This window comes from Rhea americana, unplaced genomic scaffold, assembly GCF_003343005.1.
Source record: "Rhea americana isolate MKP2758 unplaced genomic scaffold, rheAme1 scaffold_101, whole genome shotgun sequence".
Taxonomy (NCBI): domain Eukaryota; kingdom Metazoa; phylum Chordata; class Aves; order Rheiformes; family Rheidae; genus Rhea; species Rhea americana.
This window is the reverse complement of record NW_028185051.1, coordinates 1,594,289-1,612,811: the sequence shown is the minus strand read 5'-3', so window position 1 is coordinate 1,612,811 and position 18,523 is coordinate 1,594,289. Positions and strand designations below refer to the sequence as shown.

The 18,523-nt window shown below is 41.5% G+C and overlaps 1 protein-coding gene across 8 annotated transcripts in view; it reads left to right on the top strand.

The window, feature by feature from the left end:
- ERG (ETS transcription factor ERG) overlaps positions 1-18,523 on the top strand; it is a 143,865-nt gene that overhangs the window by 105,877 nt on the left and 19,465 nt on the right. For all 8 annotated transcript variants that reach the window (XM_085304946.1, XM_085304903.1, XM_085304926.1 and 5 more), the window contains 2 exons: positions 3,947-4,164; positions 18,249-18,400. In XM_085304946.1, the coding sequence (XP_085161072.1) occupies positions 4,025-4,164; positions 18,249-18,400 (292 nt within the window). In that variant the 5' untranslated portion in view covers positions 3,947-4,024. The remainder of the gene's footprint in view (positions 1-3,946; positions 4,165-18,248; positions 18,401-18,523) is intronic.

Genomic DNA, 18,523 nt, shown 5'->3' with positions numbered 1-18,523 from the left:
AAGTCAGCAATTACAAACCCGTGACACACAGCTCCCACTCTTGTATTTCAGAAGACTTCCCTCTGTGTGTGAGCACATGCAAGGACCCAGTAAATCACCCTGTTGTGGTTGCTGGTAGATCAACATCAGTGGCCCTGAGCGCGTTTGGTAAAGACGACAGAAGGTGCAACTGCCTGAATCCTCAACCCTGGCAGCAGAGTGGATACTAAACATAGTTTCCCTGTTTCCCACAGTGAAAGCTCAATCTCACTTGTGTGCAAGAGGAGAGAAAAGATAGTTAAGGAGGAAGTTAGGCTAATTCTAGTTTAGATAGCGTTCTCTAATTATGCTGACTCCTCAAAATTATGCAAAAGCTTTGTCAACTAGTTCAGCTTTTGTAATGTGCACAGAGGATGAGTAATACATGTCCTAGTGTCCTTCAGGATATCCCAGTGGAAGTCAATGAAGGCTCAGAGTAAAACATCAGAGAAGACAGTATCACAGAGTGTACAGTATGCAAGATGGGTTACAGAGGAGTGTTTGTTACTAAATTAGAATAAAGACCTAGCTAGCAAGGTGTGTATTTCTTCTCCACTTATAACTAGACATTCCTTTGTGTAATATGAAGTCATAGTCCCTCTCCTGCRTTCATTTATGTTTGTCTTGTTTTTGCTATAGTCTTTTATATATTTACTTAACTCATTAACTGGCATCATATTTTTACTGTCCTCAGGAAGTTAAAATGTGTGCACTTTCTGTTTTTGTATAACATAATATGCATCCATAGCATAGGCAATATTTACTGTCATTAGTAAGGCCAACAAACAGAAATCACATCTTTTTTTTTGGTTTAAATTTATGCTTACCCCAAGTATTTCTAARTTAATTTATATTAGGTGGAGCCAGGTTTAATAGGAAGCAGAATGAAATTGCTTTGCTTCACTTGTGTGTGAAAGGGTAAGAAATATAACTGTTAAGTAGCATTTTGATGCCTGTTTTGAAAATATCTATTAGTCAATGGTTTACAGATTGAAATAATAATATGCCTTTTGTATTTGCAATCTTGTRTCTGCTTTCTCTTGTAAAGTTCACTCTGTCATGTATTTGCTGTAGCTAGCTCTTCMAAAATTAACATTACACAGCATGTTATTCTGCACATGTATTAGCTCATTAGCTCTCCAGTGGGGCAGAAGAGAGGGAACTGTGCAGCAAATAATAGTCTCAGGCACTGGATATTCTGTGATCACCTGGCCAGGCTGTAAACCCATATCTTCATGAAAAAGTTGCATTGACTATAGTGACAGATCTTTTTCGTCCTCCAGCATAACATTTTCTTTCTTTAGTTTTTGTGATATGATCCCCACTACTCTACTGTCTAAGCACATCAAGTCTCCCCCCCCCCCGCTGTCTCTCAGTACAGTGTAGCCAACCTTTGGGGTGCAAGGAATGAGTAGTCATCTCCCCATGTATCTCCTGGAAAAGCAGGAGCCATCTGCAGGCTTTTCCAGCAGAAATGGCTCATCAGGAAAGCATCAGACCACCAGCAGGAGCATTTCTTAGCACGATCAGGCGGACCAGAGACCCACAGGAGTCAGAGAGACGTGACAAAAGGGCCGTATTATTCTAGCATTTCTTCCCTCTCCTGGAAGCACTTTCGCAGCGCCAGAGGCTCAGAACGTAGCACTTAGGAAGCTGATTGTTGTTTGAGGGGGAAGAACGTGGAAAAGAGGGGCTGTAATTAGCATGTTAAAATTAATGGTGATATTTTGGAGGTGACCTTTGCACTCAAACACCATCCAAATGGCAGTAATGAAACACTGTAGATCTCTCTCTGATTTTTGCCTCTTGGCCTATGGCAGGAAGAGGGAGTTGGTTAGTGTTAGGGATTCAATCATAAGTCTCGTGGTACTTGGAGCTCTGCTTGAGATCCAACTCCCTGAGTCAGGAGATTAAGGGGTAATCTCAATTTTCGTAAGAAATAATAAGAAGAAAGTGATGTTCTAGCCCTTCTGGCTGGAGGGAAAAGCATGAATATTAACAGAATGCACCCTGAGGGCTCACAAACCAGACAAATAAAAAGAATGATAAATGTACTACTCCTTAAAATGAATAAATATAGCTCCTGGTTTTTAAGGTAGTGTGTAATTGCTGAAGCTTGTGTAAAGCAGCTGAGGAAGGTTAGAGCATGGTAGGCAGTAGCATGTTTTCCCACAGCCTGAGGATTCCCATCGCTCTGGCTCTTTTGTCTCTCCCCTCTCCATTTCGATCTCCTTTGCTGACAGAGACGCTATTTTATTGTCCTCCTGTTGGCTGTCAGCAATGGGGCTGGCTGCAGCGCGGGCCCACACACGCTGCCTCGCGAGGGTGCGGTTGCACATGCAGTACCCTGCCCCGAATCTGGCTAACACGTCAGTCCCCCTCCCCGCTGGCCCCCACACCTCCAGCCATCGCCAGCTGGCCAGCTCGCCGGCTGCTCTCATCTGGCGCGCTGCAACGCCTCGGCACGACGCAGCTTCAGCCAAGCCTCCTCTGTTTGGCAATATGTGGCTTGCTCCGCAGCAGGCTGCAGCAGCCCTGCCAGGAGGGAGGTGTTGGGCTGCTCCCCATTTTATGCATGTCAYGGCAAAGCTGTGAGGAGGTAGTCCTGCATTGAGTTACTATTGGTTTAGAGAGTTATAGAGTACCTGCAGATGGAGAGAGGGGTTTTCTTTGCAAGGCTGGGTTTTGGTTGACCAGCTCCCCAACCCTGCTGTCCACGTGGTTGCCCCGTTTTGTGAGCCAAAGAGAAGGCAGGAGCCCCAACAGAGACCAGCTCACATGGCCATGGAGCCCCACTGGCAAGTGTATCCAAATTAGACACCTGAGGTTAGATAGTATGGATCCCTTCACAAGTTTTAGCCCTTCCCTCTGCTTCCTGGTGGAGCAGGTGGGCACCTAAAGTCTTGCCAGGAAGTCATCTTCTCCCATGACTTGGATCCACATAACACCAGCAAGAAGTCCATACCAATCCATACCAGCCTCTTGTGATGAGGAAGGAGGATGCTCTTCCCCGGTGACTACTTCATTCTGTATCTGATCTCTGGCTGGCTGCAACTGCAGCTGCTGCACAACTGTCACATCTTTTGAACTCTGCCACCCTGAATGGCTGGGGCCGGAAAGGTGCAGCAACCACATTGTCACCACAGTAAGGGAAGAGGGTCTGGGGAAGTCCTTCCCACACAGTGGCAGAGCTGGATGTCTAGCCAGTACACCAGGAAGTGTTGTTCTGAGAAAGAGAGATGGCTGGTCGACACAGCGTCTTCTTGTGGGGCTTGCTGAGGAGCAGTGTCCAGGCCAGAGGCTGGTTAGTACCTCCACCAATGTCAGCGGCAAATCCTGGGCTGATCTGCCTTTGCTGCTGCTCACAGAAAGAGCAGGATCCCTGGTTCAGAGGTTACACCCAGCTGTATCTCGGCTCCTTGTCCAAAAAGGGATTGGCCTTAATCCTAACGGAAGGAAGAGAAACTCCCAGTGAGTCAGCAAAGTCCAGCTTCTAATCATTTCTTGAACGGAGAGTTAATGCAGCTATGGCAGTTTACACCCAGTGCAGATCTGACCCTCAGCCATCCATATCTTGGAAGCAAAAGGCCTGAGCTTCACTGCCCTTCCTGCGCTCTTCTCACTTTTAGCTCTCAGCCATTTTTCTGAAGTGTTTCATAGAGCATGTGTGTGCATCTTTTTAGCTGTTAGCAGGAAATGTCTCATCAGGTCAGTACTTCAAGGGAGATGATGTATCTGTGAGATGCATTGACAATGGGCCTGCCACCTGAGTCCTCACCCCTGCAGACAAGCAACATGCCTAAAAAAAAATCAGCATTTAAATAAGCAGCCAGCTGTACCTCTTGTCTTGATGTGAGCAACCCTTGTGGGGAATTATAGTACGTGTTCTGAAACACTGTCATGCTGACTTCTCTTCTCTGGTTTTCAGGAAGCATTATCAGTGGTGAGCGAAGACCAGTCCTTGTTTGAGTGTGCGTACGGATCGCCCCATCTTGCGAAGACAGAGATGACCGCCTCCTCTTCCAGTGAATATGGGCAGACATCAAAGATGAGTCCACGTGTTCCCCAGCAAGACTGGTTATCGCAGCCCCCAGCCAGAGTCACCATCAAGATGGAATGTAACCCAAATCAGGTTAACGGGTCAAGGTAATAAGGCTGATGCTACCATGGCTGAAGTACAGTTTTTGTTATGAGGGATACAATTCAGTTGTCTGAACTTAGGAGTCTAGCTCCCTTAGATGCCCTAAGATATCTCAGCTGGCCACTAGCTGCTACCCAGGAAGCCTACAGGCCTCTTGTACATGGTGTGCCCCACCTGCAAGCCCTGTCTGGATGTCTCAGATATTACAGTGTCCCAAAGAGTGGTGCAGGAACAGTCCTCTCATGAGTTCTGCAATACCTTTCTGTATTTCCTCTGACGGTGAATAATTTAGGATGTGAACTTGCATTACGCCCTAGGTGAAAGAGTACATGTGGTTATGTGAGACAACATGTACTCTATTTTCCTTATTAAAGTTAGCAAAATATTAGTTTGCTGTGTTTTTGGAAAGCTATATTGATTCACCTAGAGGTATGGGGAACGTGAGCTAATACCTGAAGTTGTCAAAGTATGGTAATTTGATTTGCTGTTTTTGCTCTAAATGTAACCAGAGAGGGCTGCGTAGGAAATAAATTYTTGTAATAGCAGAGGGAGTGAACTATTGATCTTTACTTTTATTTTACTCTTGTATTTACTGCAAACCTAATGCCAAAGAGCATGATCATGGAGCTGGACTTAGAAACGCTTATGTTGAAGAAATAGCACGTGCATGGAGGCAAGCAGGGGAGTAGAAAGGAACAGGAAAATGTATTAGTCAGATGAGTAGGCCATAACTACAGCATGTCAACAGACTGTTATCTAGGGGCTTTTTTGTGGATATCACTGTGAAGGAGAATTTTGTGGATTAAGTGGAAAGAGTAATGCAATGGATTTGTGGATGTTGACTGGTAACTCTCCCAGGCATAGGGCCATTATGGGATTTCTCTCATGTGGAAAAGCAAAATGGTGCTTTTTTTTTAAGGAAACTTTCTCAATCAGGTGATTTCATATTTAAAATGCCCAGCTCTCAAAGCAGTTTTGCTTTAGTGTTGCTGAAGGACAGCAGTCCAGAAAGAGTCAGTTACTCTCGGTTTTTGGTGATCTATCACTGAAGATTGTGCTTCACAATGCTTTGTCACAAACACCTGCCTATTAATCTCATCTCCCAACATCAGTTGCTTAAAAAAAACCCACTCAGCCACAGCCACTGTGGTTACTCTTCCCACTTGCTGGGCTCATGTGGTGAGCACCACTCACATGGCAAAGTGGTTTGACAGTATATCACTTAACGCTCTTCATTACTAAGGATAGAAGTCATACTGAAGTCAAATCACACTTTCCATTAAATAATCAAAGATTTGAGATACATAGAATAAGCAGTGAAATGAAATTTAAGTTATAGAGTATTAGAGGAAGTCTTTTTATGAGCCTATTTATTCAGAACCATTTTTAGTGAAGAGTTTCTTTGTACTAAACAAATACATAGAAATAGTCACTGGTGGTGGGTTGATTCAAAAACAGTTTTGCCTATTCTCTAACATTAAATATTTGGTTTGAGATTTCTAGAAGAGAACTGATCACTGCATTTTCTCTACATAAGCTCTATAAAGTGTGTTAGAGTAGAAAACTAGTGTTAATACTGAGATTAGCAACAATAACTTATAATATTACAAACAACTAAAATCAGTCAGACACCAAATCTTATTTTCATGTGCTCCCAAGTCTTAAGAATGAGTCTGGATGATACAAATCCATCTGAAATTTGTGATCAGTCACATTTTTAAATGATCCTGAATTTGGTGCCCTGGATTCTTGACAACCATAACTAGCCTGAAAATTAGAATTGAGTTTGCGAATAATGGGTATTTTGCTGCTGTTGTGATGATTTAAGTGCAAAACCTGTAGGTAGTAGTGTTGCTTTTTTTTTAGTTGAAACTTTGTCTTGTCTAATCTTTGTTCACAGCCCTGGAAAGGATTATGTTCTGATTTAGGAGACCAGGATCCTCATGAGTATAAAAAATGTACCCATACTCAGATCAGTTAAACTGGGACTGTGGATGGATTTTTGTTGCCTGTRTGTGTGAATACAATGCAGAAAGTGTACTCTCAACCACTAGTCTGTCCAAAGTCAGTAGAGATCAGTAGGTGCCCTGACTTTGGAGTACCAGAGCTGCAGGCACTGAAGCACCTGGCTCCTGCAGGGCTGCCTTGGCCCAGAGAGCGGAGCAAGTGCCCAGCTCTGGGACACCTCTGCTATTGCACCTGTGTTCTGCCTTGCCCTCAGAGAAGCCTAAAAAGCTGGCTGTGGATGTACCRTATGGTTGGACGTGCAGCAGGAGGACACTATGCTCAGTGCCTTAAGGTCTTTCGCTTCGTCTGGGGACTGCAGTTTTTGGATAAAAACAGAAGTAATCCAGCAAGTGGAGAAGCACAACTCAGCCACCAGAGCAGAGTGTCCCAGCAGYTAGGTCAGAGTTAGACTCTTCATCTTTTGCCTGAATCCACAGTTCACATGTTCCTGCCTGTGTGGTCGCCCAACTTCAGCTGGGAGTGGACAGGACCAGCTCTGGTTTGACATATTCCTTGGGGTTAGAGGCATGCTCTTGGGTGGGTGTGGAGGGGTGTCTCATTCCATACCTCTCCAGTTTGAGCAAAATTCGTGTTATATGTGAACACAAAACACTCTCCAAGGATAGACCATCATTCAGAAGCCTCGGATTAAACAGGTCTGTTTGGACACAACCTTGTAGTACCTAACATTCCTTCTACCCCATTCCTTCTTTCTTTATCTTGTTTCCTATTACTGCTTCTGGAGATGCTTAGGCTCCTTGCACAATCAATAGGCAGAACACCTGAACAGAACAAGAAGACTTGTGCCTCATTTTTAACTGAACACCATCACTTAACATTACTTAAAGTGATCATTATTAGAAAGTGAGCAGAGCAGTGGTGACCATTCTTTCCCAATGTGACCTGGCATACAGGTCATGCTGGCATGAGAGGCCATGCAAGTTATTGCTCTAATTTGCAAAATATTTTTGATCAGAAGACTGATTATTTTATGTACACGTTCTGATTGAATATAYACATGGAAGAAATTTGGCTCTTTCTACATTGAATTAAAAATAATCTACGTGCTGCATTTGAAGCAGGCTTTCATTTATTAATCTTGGATTCAACAGCCCTATTGACAGAGCAATGCTGCATTGATAATTGGAGAAAGCCAGGGGACTCATACAGTGCTGCAGTTCCTAAAACAAGATAGTGTGCAGAAAAATAAACAAAACAATCAATAATAGACAACATAAGATAAAAATAGATTAATAAAACCAAAACATTTTTCATACATATATAGTTTGTTTATACAATCTAGATATATATCCTTAGCACAAACTAAAAAAAAAAATCGTTAATGTAATTAAAATACACTGTTTATTTCGTGGAAAAACTATTATAAGGCCCAGCACAGGCATGAAAAAGTAGATCAGAATATTATAGTTTTAGTAGATAATTCATTTTTCCAAGTAACAAATACAAGTATGTTACGGTATTTCTAAAACTCATATACACGTGTGTATATAATATACAGTGTTAGAACACTTCAGAAATTGTAAAGGCTCTTCGTATGTGACATTCATACCAGTTTCAGGGAAAAAAAGTGTATATCACTCCAACCTTTCATCAAGTAAAATTACTTATCAATAATATATCATCGATGAATAATTATATCAAATATTTTGATGTCATATTGATTGATATAGACAATATGCAAGTCACTACAGTTCGGTGCAATATATGCATCTCTTAYAAGTCTGAAAACCATTTGTTCCTTCTTTGAGTCCCCCTGGGCCTTTTCYATTTTTTTGTTGGTATTTCACTGGTTTCCTGACCATGTGCTGTTTGCCACATAAGTAATACTAGCCACAGTTTATATGCATGGATTAGTGGTGCCTGCCATCTTGTAGGCTACTTCGCATTTACTTTTCTGCAGAAGCCTTCCCCACCCTGCTTATTTGCAGTCCATACATTTCTCTCCTTAAAGAAAATGCTCAGTTCTTCATAAAGTTCTTCAAAATGTTTCATGTAAATATTAAAAATGAACGTGTGTGGTASCTAGAGAGCTTGGAGCTGATTCTCATTTTTGGTAAAACCCTATCTGCTTCATTTACAGTCAATTTAAAATCTGGGTTGTCCCAAAAGAGTCCAAAATATCATGGTCACATTGCAGAGCCTTAGAGGTGTTACCTCTAGGACCTCCAGAGTATCCACTGTAATGATCTTCCTACGTGGGAGACTGGGCCKGAATAGTAGTGTACAGAGCATGCCGAACAGGGTGCCAGACCCCACAAAGTGGTAACCAGAGCGTAGTTGGCTTCATGCTGATCTGCCCGGCTCTCACTGTGTTAGGCTGCTTCCTGGCCATATATTCTGTCRTCTAGAAGAGGGTATAAAATTTTAGGAGTGTACTGAACCTCTTACACATCAATAATTAAGTACCCACTCAAAGCACAAATATATGCACTCTGCTTAGACTCTCCTTTCCCCAGATACATTTTGGCTGTAATTGCCCTACATTAAATCTCAAAACATAATGGTTTCAAAACTGGCATTCCTGTGAATACTGAAGAAATAACATTAGAAAGAAATTAAAGGGTTATTTTCAGGGTGTTGCCAAGGGAATTAGCTRCATAGTTTTCTTTAACAGTAACAGTATTTTTAAAACTAACCCCTGCTGCACAGCACCAGAAAATTTAGCTTAAAGGCCTACCTTAAACTAAGCAGAGTAAGAAAAGTTGAAATGAAAGCTCTCATTTACCTTGCTGTTGCATACATAATGTAGATTGTCACATGTGGTATAAAATTCAGTTTCTTCAAATCCATTATGTTGGTACAGCCGCTGTATTTCTTCCAGACACATAAATCTAGAGACCTTTTTGTGGCATATAGTGAATCTTTCACCTGAGTGAAATAATRTTGCTTCCTGATATTTATTGGTCTTGACTCAGACTAAAAGATTCACTCTGTTAGTAAAGTACTGTGTTATTATTCTGGAGGCTGCATGTGTCATACTTACTGTTCTGTTTATTGTTCTTTAYGCATTATATTGAATTAAGTACGAGCAATTCTATTACAATGTATATATGCGAGTCATGTTATGCATTTAGGATGAAATTTGCTCCAGTACAAATGCTCTTGCAAGGCCCTGGTTACTGGGTCCTGTTTAAAAGACCATTCGAATTAATGGATCACTTAGTTGGCTCTGAACACATTCGTCTATGGAACTTACAGCTTGCACACCACCAAACCCACGGGTGGGAATATAAAAAGGTACCTTGGAAGAACTGAATTTACTGGTAAGTAATCTCTCTTTATAAGGGAGGCTGAGGTGGAACGTAGGGTCTTAGTCAGGCCATCGATAAATTTCACATGTCATGAGCAGCACGATGACTTCATTAAAAAAGCATTCTGAAAGTTAGCTGCAGTGAAAGCTCAGCTGAAGTTTTCCAATATCAACTTGGCTGATTCAGAAGTTTTAAAGAAAYGCCAGAAATAATTAGTTGTCATTAAGATTTAATCATGTGCAGAATGTTATTTTAAGTGCTACCAATTGTTGCTTGAAAACCATTTGAAACTAAAATTATCACTTAATATATCTTTTGTGCRGGCTCTTTTGGGAAGTACCATTTTTTCTTGCGTGTTCCTGTTCTGTATTTCCACCAAAGAGCCTCAGTACTAGCCTGTTTGAATGCATAAGACAAACAGGAGGACTCTTCTGAGCCCGGAGTGGCCTCGGCTTTTTTTTTTTCTTTTCCTCCTTGTTGTAAGCTCTCCTAAATTAGAATGGATAGTGATTGAGGTACCTTATGCAGTCTAACCGTTTGCCAGCTGACTTATCCAGCCATGAAGGGGGGTGCAATCATCTCTGTGGAGCATGGCATTGCCACCATGACTGGACCATCCTGCTCCTAGCATCCAGGTGGGCACCTCTCCATTACTCTGCCATCTGTGGTATAGACAGTGGTGTATCTAGTTYTAACACACCTTTCATGCATTCAACATGCTGAGAAACAGGATCACTGTTTAGCAATCATCCTGACATCACTTATTTTTCAAGGGCATGGCTTTTTCTATAGCTGAAGCACCACCACTCAGCAGAGGCTTAGTCTCATTCATTCTACATCTGGTGGCGAACCACTGGCATGCAATCCTGATATTCTTGGTAAACCTCAGCTCAGACTAAACAGCAAGTCGGGTCCAAAACCTATGGCAGTCAATGGGATTTGTTGCTCTGGCTCCAGCAGGAGTTGAGTCAAAACCTACATCAGTCTGCAGCAAATCTGAGACTTGTCTTAAGAGGATGACTTTCCTAATGCACTTATTGGAGCTGCCTATATAGAGTAACATTAATCCTGGGTAAAAAGATATGGTGTTAGTTATCTCAGATTGACAAACTTTATTCCCACTGACTGGGTGGTTGTTGGAGTGGCTGCTTACCAAACTGGGAAAACTGTAAATTCGGGATTATCTTCATGCAGGACTTTGTGTTTGACTGCTTCATGAAGCAGCTCTTTGCTAAGAAAATCCACCAGCTTAACATTTGTGTGTGTGTGTGCATGTATCTGTGCGTGCGTGTGGCTTGGCTCTGTTCTTGATATAGACGTTGCCAAGCAAAAAACAAGCTGACTTTCCAGCCTACCACTACTCTAGCTGCCTTTAGCTGGGCTACCAGGTGCTAGCTAAAGAGCTTTCTGCTCTGAGATAATATRTTTACTCTTAATTGGCACAACTACATTTCAGATTGACCACTGATACTTAATTTGTGTGCTCAGATTTCAGAGAGTAAGATGGAGATGAGGGTAGTGAGAATTTCAAATGTGCTAAGCAACCAGAAGTTCTCATATGAATAATGAAATACAAAATCAGTCTTCAAACATTGACATAGACCCTGCAAGAGTTATGATCATCATCACTATTTATGACTATTGCTATCATTACTGCTTTATTTCCAGTACAGTATTTACCATGTTTAAAACATTATTGAAGAGCCTGTGGCCATGGTGCTCCCCTGTACTGGCACTGCACAGACGCTGAGAGGAGGCTGTCTCTGACCCAGTAGGCATTTCAAGATGAGCCTTCTCCTCTCCCCCTTCATTAGCAGGTGATTTATTTTGATTAGGGTAGGATCAGTGGGGATGTTCAGTATTTAAAGTCTGGGACTAGCATTTTAAAGACAACAGAATGCAAGATAAAGAAAAGTGACTAATCTTTTTTGACTTTACAATTTTGCACCCATCAGCCTCACAGCCCAATAATACCAATCACAAAAGTCAGCAGACATTCCACAGATGTGGGGGATTATGGTTTCCATACAAGATGTCACTTGTTATGCCTGGCATGCTGTACTTTGCTAACCTTCTATATGATCCCTACCCATAGAAGAAGGCATACGCGGTTTGGGAAGGGTCCCATCTCCCAGTGTTTCATACTTTACAAAACCACAAATACAACAGTCTTACAAGCTCTTGAAATGAAATACAATTTGAGAAATGTAATCCATTACCATTATAATAGAATTTCTATAAAAATAATAAAAGAAAAACAAGAGAAAATAGGTCCTGAAAGTTATAGGCCAACTGGGAAGTCATTGTGGCTTTGGACTAGCTATCACCATATCAGACTTCAGAATTCTCCCAGGCAGCAATCTAATTGTAAATTATGTATATACAAAACATCATTTCTTAGCTTCGGCTTTTAGTGACCCCCTTCCCTTCTTTCCCTTTCTTCACTCCAACMTCACACATAAGAAATATTGAAGTGTTTGCACTAATGGAGAAATGACAACGTGCAGTCAAACTTAAACCAGCTGTTTCTCCACACTGTGAACACAAAGAGTAAGGCTGGTAATATTTATAGCTTGACTGGCCTCTAGTGAGCCAGACGCTGACTGCCTTAATTTGCCATGATGGCCTTAAGGCTTGAAGCAGCTGTGGACTGCAAGATAGGCAGGGAAAGTTAAGGGAAAAAAAAAAAAAAAAAAAAAAAGAAAAAAGGTTGTTTCAATTAGCAAAAGTTACTGTTTGATTGAAAATGAACATGTGCTGCATATGCAACTCAATAAATAAGCATCTTTTGTTTTGCTTGCAGAAAACCAATAAAGTTGTGTGCGTTGGCATGTGGCATTCTTACTTTCTCCTTGTGCTGAAAGAACCAACCAAGGGCACCTCTGTGCTGCATGCTGTGACATCTCTTAGGAACCCCTGAGCCACCTCAAACATCCACGGAGCCTAGGGCAGCCCYATATGTGGGAACTGGCCCCCATTTTTGAAGCTACCAGGGATCCACCATGCCATCAGATGCTAGTTGAGGCTATCCCAGAGCTGCTTGAGTTCCCCTGTCTAGACCTTCCCAGGGTCTATGGCCGTGCGGGAACTTTGCTTTAGTCTTTCTTTTCTTGCTTTGACACTTACCTTATAGCAAAGATAAACAGACTGTCACTGTAACTTCAGCGTCAGCTTACGCCAGCTTTAGCCTGTACCACTGATGCTGAGGGACATCACTCCTTCCTTCAGATCTCACAGCTCTTCCCTACCCTGGYGGTCCCCTTTCCCCTGGGTGAGGGCAAGTTTGCGCAGCCACCCCACGTGGCTACAGCTAAACACTTTCTTATTTACCCATCCTCCCACCCACCTTATTTGTGTATTTGCTGGGAGAGGTGCCCCCCAGTCCAGTTCACTAAGCAGTCACGCACGAGCACCCTGGGAATACTTCAACCTACCTGCATTTTTGGCATTTTAATGTCTCTGTTACGTGATAGTCCTCTGTGGAGGATTTAGTGCTACTTTCACAAGAAGGTATGGAAGAGAAAATAAAAACTATATTTTCCTTCCAGCAGGTTAACTGTGGTGGAGCACACCCAGCAGAATTAAGAGGAAGGTGCCTATATGAGAATGGCGCACTCAGTATGCATGCAGGGTTCAGCTTTGTGTACATGCAGAAATAAAGCACTCAGCAGCTCTTAACTACAGTTAAGAGCCAATGAAGGTGTATAGTGGAAATCAAACTCAGCCAAAGTATATGTTGGGGCCTCTGATACCACCACCAAAACCACTTTCCAGAGTTTCACTTCCCGTCTGCAGGAGGCACTGCTGGTGCCAGTGAGGTTCTGCAGAGCTACTGGTGTACCCTCACTCTCATGCCACTGCTCAGAAGTGCAGGGGTATTTTTTACAGTCTGGTTGTTCCTAGGGATCAATGTGAAAGGGAGATCCAGAGGACCCCTCTTTACATGTCACTGCCATGACAGGTCTCTGCCAATGTGAATCCCACTGATTCATGAAGAGAAAATGGGTATATAGAGGGGCAGCAAAGAGAGCTTAGGAGTACAGCTAATGTAATCCTCTGAACTGATATTATTTACTAAAATATGTCATGCAATCTTTAGAAAAAAAACATACTTTAAAGTAAGAAGTCTTAGGGAAGTTCTGTATTCTTTCTTAAAGGGACATTTTTTTTTTCAGTGAAATCCCTTTTGCTTGGGAAGCACCAACCAATTTCACTCCAGCTTGTGTGGCTGCAGTGAGGGGAAAGCAGTCTGAGAATGCCTTGTAATACACTTAAGTATGAGCTGACCTTTATGTGATGGCTGAATATAAATATTTACATGTATTGGCACTAATTAGCTGAGGGTGATGCGTTTGTGCAGCTCTTCCTTTCCACATAAGGATCAAGTGGGGATGTGGCAGCCCTTTTGGGGCTATGCCCTCTTTTGGACGTCTCTAGCGAGATGAGATGGGAGAAGCAAGGCAAGGAGAGGAAAGCAGAGGAGGTGAAGCTGTGTTGTGTAGGAAAGAATCATGTTTTATCCTCCAGAACCTCACAGAAGAAAAATTTATGGTAGCGCAACATAGAGCTTGGCCTGACCAATCATGGACTGGACTGGAAACCATGAATCGGAAACTCTTCAAAGATATTCTTAGATTGTTCTACTTTTGGGAGACCTCTTTTCTATAAGTAGCTCGTTAAGAAAGTTTTCCAAATTGTGGTTRTAACTAAGAAAGACACTGTGTAGATATTTGGATAACATAATTTTTTTCATGTATTTCCCTTAGATAAATTACCAAGTTTTATATTATAATGTTACTGGGATAATGTAAAATTTTGCTGATTCTTAAACTATTTTTATCTGACACATTGCATTTTAACACAACACAGGTGTTTTATGTCACATGGGGAAAATAGTGGCATAGTGAAGATAAAAAAACATGTTGCATACACTTACTTGTGAACTTACATGTGCTTTCATCAGAGTCAATTGTTGGCAAAACTCCTGTCAACTTTGATAGGAGCAAGCACTAAATTTAACCATCAAATCATCTTGACTCCAGGAGATCCKGAATTAAGGCGGGGTTTCCAGGTCCCGGAAGCCATGGAGGAATACTTTTGTCAATAGACATTTATCAGCAATCAGAGCTGAATCAGCTCAGGCCTGAACAAATTGCTCTTGAGTAGCATGATTGTCGTCTTTTCACCATCCTTTTTTTCTTTTCTTTTCTTTCTTTTTTCCTTTTTTTTCTTTTTTTTTTCTTTTCTTTTTTTTTTTTTTTTTTTTTTTTTTTTTTTTTTTTTTTTTTTGGTAAATTCCAGGTGTAACAAAGTATATTTACAAAGGGTAAAAATAACATGCAGCTGTGAAGAAAAACATCTCAGGTTTCAGTTCAGACCTGGAGCTGAGGATGAATCACTGCAAGGCTGCACCCTTTAYGCTGGGCACATGTTCTGAAAGCTGCTTTTCCACTGCCCTTGGTCCCCCGGTGGTTCAGAAATAAAGCAGACTCACAGAATGTCCTAAAAAAAAAAAAAAGCGTTTGCAGACAATTAGTCTCTTGTTGTTCTGGGCACTAAAAATACCATTTTCTAGTGGCTGCTTGCATTTTCAGTTTTGCTTTCCATACTGTAGAAGTCAGTTCCAGACACTTGCATTAAGCCTTGGTTCAGTAGTGTGTGTAAGCACCCACTCAGTCTGAAGTACCCAAGTCCTGGGAGTTCCCATGATGCTGCTTGCATGCCTGAAGTAAAGCATGGACTTAGGAGAGTTGCTCAGCTAGGGACTTGCTCATCCACACAAGAAGCTAACAGGACAAAACTTGTGACCATCTGCTTCTGAATTGTAATGCAGAGTTATGACTTATTTACGATTTTCTCTCCTACCCCCTGTCTGTTTATACTCAGATCAGAGAACCAGCCCAGCAGCCCTGTCAGATTGCCAAAAGCTGTGTGCTACTACTGGATCTTTCACATCATTCATTCTGCAGTGTTTACAATAGTGTTTTTAATGCCTGATTGCCCGTGGAAGTGATGTAGGCTAATATTGATGTTGTATTTCACATCAACAACAAGACTTTGATGTCCCTGTATACCAAATTCCTTTACACAGTAAAGCAAAATAAAGTAGCTGTGCCAGTTGGGCCAAAGGATGCTATTCGCTCTCTGCTTCCCCAAAATATACAAAAAATTCACTGTATGGGCTAAATTGTTCTTTCTTCTGTCTTTGTAACCTAACTGACCTTGGGAGTCAGGRTGGGGATTTGTATAGGTATAAATGAGGGCAGGAGTTGGATGGTGTTTCCAAATAACTTTCCGTGACTTCAGTATGCAAACTCCCTGATACTTAAATCATTTCTATTTGTTTAAAGTAAACAGAAAAAGCCAACATTTTAGTCACCAAGGAATCATCTCAAAAGCTCACTTGCAACATATTTATGTCTGAAAGAAAGTTATTTTGTTCTGCTTACTGCTGTTTTGACAGAAATAAGCTGTATCCCAGAATTATATTTAGAGGTATGTAGTGGGTTATAAAAATTAAACTTGAGAGAATAATGCCCAAGTATTCTGATCTGGTGTGGAAATGCTCAATTCACCACACTTAATGAAAGGCAATAGCAAGTGCTGTCTGCATCTTCCCTTGTGGCTGACAAAGTAGTTATGGGACCTTTACAGAGGCAGGTATCATATGTAATATGTTATGCTGCACCCAACTTCCCTGAAAAAGAGAAGTGAAGCCAGCACTTCCCAGGCAACTTTCAGGGTCCTGTTCCAGACAGTACTTCTGGAGTGGTTTCTGTGATATATTTTGTATTTAAACTGAACATCATAGGCCATTAATATTTTGTTATAAATTACCACAATATGGGAAAATTAATACAAGACTATCTAGAAAAAAAAAAGATACGCTTAACGTGTAGTATTTAAGACCGCTTAATATGCTTACTTAAAATTTTCAGCTTGCAGAATACTAATTATTTGTTAAAACATATATGTGAAATGATTAAAACTGTATTAGTTGATGACTCATGGTGGTGTTGAGCACTCAACATAACTGAGTGGTTTGAATGTTGGATAAAATATCTACCACACTGACTACCTCGGCCATTTGCCAAGTGCCTACTTAACCTCTTTTTTTGCCTTATTTGTTGTTAGGGCTTATCCTATACTGGCTCCAAATTGGTTGACYCAAAAAATAACAGAAGACTTAATGCCCTCTTTTGAAAATGTTTCTTAAAATTTGGTGTTTACTTAATATTTGAGAGGGATTATTTATTRATCTTTTTGGGCAGAGAAGAACCATGCAATCTAGCAACACAGAGTATGTTGAACAACATAAAAGTATGTGCAGTAACTATCAACTGTCCTCATCCTTTTGATGTAGGCTGAACAGACAGTGGGCCAAATTGTACATGATTTTTCCTCTTCTGTCCTCAAACAATAACAAAATGCTTCAGGGAAAGTTCCTGTATTCTGGACAATAGATGGGTTTGAGATGGGCTTCATTCCTGCCCAAGACTTGGAGCAAGGGCTGGGATGTCTGAGCAGGAGCRGGCACGAGGATTGTGGTGAAAAACATTAGCTGGGGGCCAGGTCCTGAAACGCTCTGAGGAGTATGGATCCTTACAGGGCTCTGTTGGTTGTCTGGACTGCAAGTTAGTTTGCAAGAAACCAAAATGAAGCATGACGATGTTTTGGAGGGATWAAATGTTTAAACTTTAAAGAAAAAAAAATCTCTTTACAGGCTGATATCCTTGAGGTAGATTGCCTTTCTAGTCCAACCTGACTTGCTACTTGTTCAGTAAGACCACAGTACAGTTTCAGGAATTAAATGGCAGAACTGGAAGAAAGCTGGCTAGTAATGTAGTATCTCTAAAAAACCAAAACCAAGTCAACACCCACCCTCCCTCACCAAACAGTCTCTTTATATTTAAAGGTATTCCCCATGGCTCTGTTCTTTCTTTTGATTTTTGTAGCATTTTTTCTCTCTCTCTGATGAAACACGTTGTAGACATTAAATTAAGGGACAAATATGTCTGTGTCTGCCAGAAAGAAAACTGTGATGCAATTAAAATGCCATTAAGGAACCCCCTGTGGGATGTTAAACCTAAAGACTCTATTCAGAAAGCAAAGCCAAAATTAAAGAGGTGTCTGGTTGCAGATCCTCTGCAGATTTCCATTTCTTGACTATAATACCATGGAGACTGTGCTAGTCAGGAGCTGAAAGCTTTTTCCAGTCATGCGTGTGGTATTTTGAATCATGGCCTTGGCAAATGTTCCTTTTCTGTAGGCCATACATAGAAGTATGTCTACATTGCACGACATAAAGTGCAACTGAGCGTGACCCTAATGAAACAGTGACAGCAATRGAGGTAGAAAGCTCTGCATGGCTAAAAACAACTAATAGTAGTTTTCCCTCAGAAAATTTGCATTAAGGGTACTTGTATGTTTTGCTGAGATTTGGTGAGATGGTTTTTGGAGAGGGAAGACCAGCTACTTGCAGCTATTAGGCTCAGTATGCTCATCAGCAAGCCTCCGTTCCTAATCTGGCCTCTGGAAATAAATCATTGGCCTTTATATGTTTGGAGACAAAGAGCCTGATCCTCAGAAAATAAAAACAAGTATGTTGTCCATTGTGGCTGGWCGTTTCTACGGCAACTGAAGGAATAAAAAGCAGGGTCGCTGGGTGGTAGGTATTGAGTTTTCCAGTGATGGCCCAACCCTGACATTCCAGTCTCATTTTTTTTCCATCTCATTCAGGTTGATTTTTTGCTGAGAATTTAAGTGGCAACTGGAATAATAAGTGAAGCACACCTCTCTTCTTTGTCTAGGAATTCTCCCGATGACTGCAGCGTGGCAAAAGGAGGGAAAATGGTTAGCAGCTCAGACAATGTTGGAATGAACTATGGAAGCTACATGGAAGAGAAGCACGTTCCACCCCCGAATATGACTACCAATGAACGAAGAGTTATTGTGCCAGCAGGTTAGACTGACCCTCCACACAAAAATTTCAAGTAGAAAATGAGTATTTCCTCCAGGAAGCCTACTAACTTCATTTTAATAGGTTTGGAGAAGAGTGGCAGTGTGGTACAGGTGATCAGGAAGA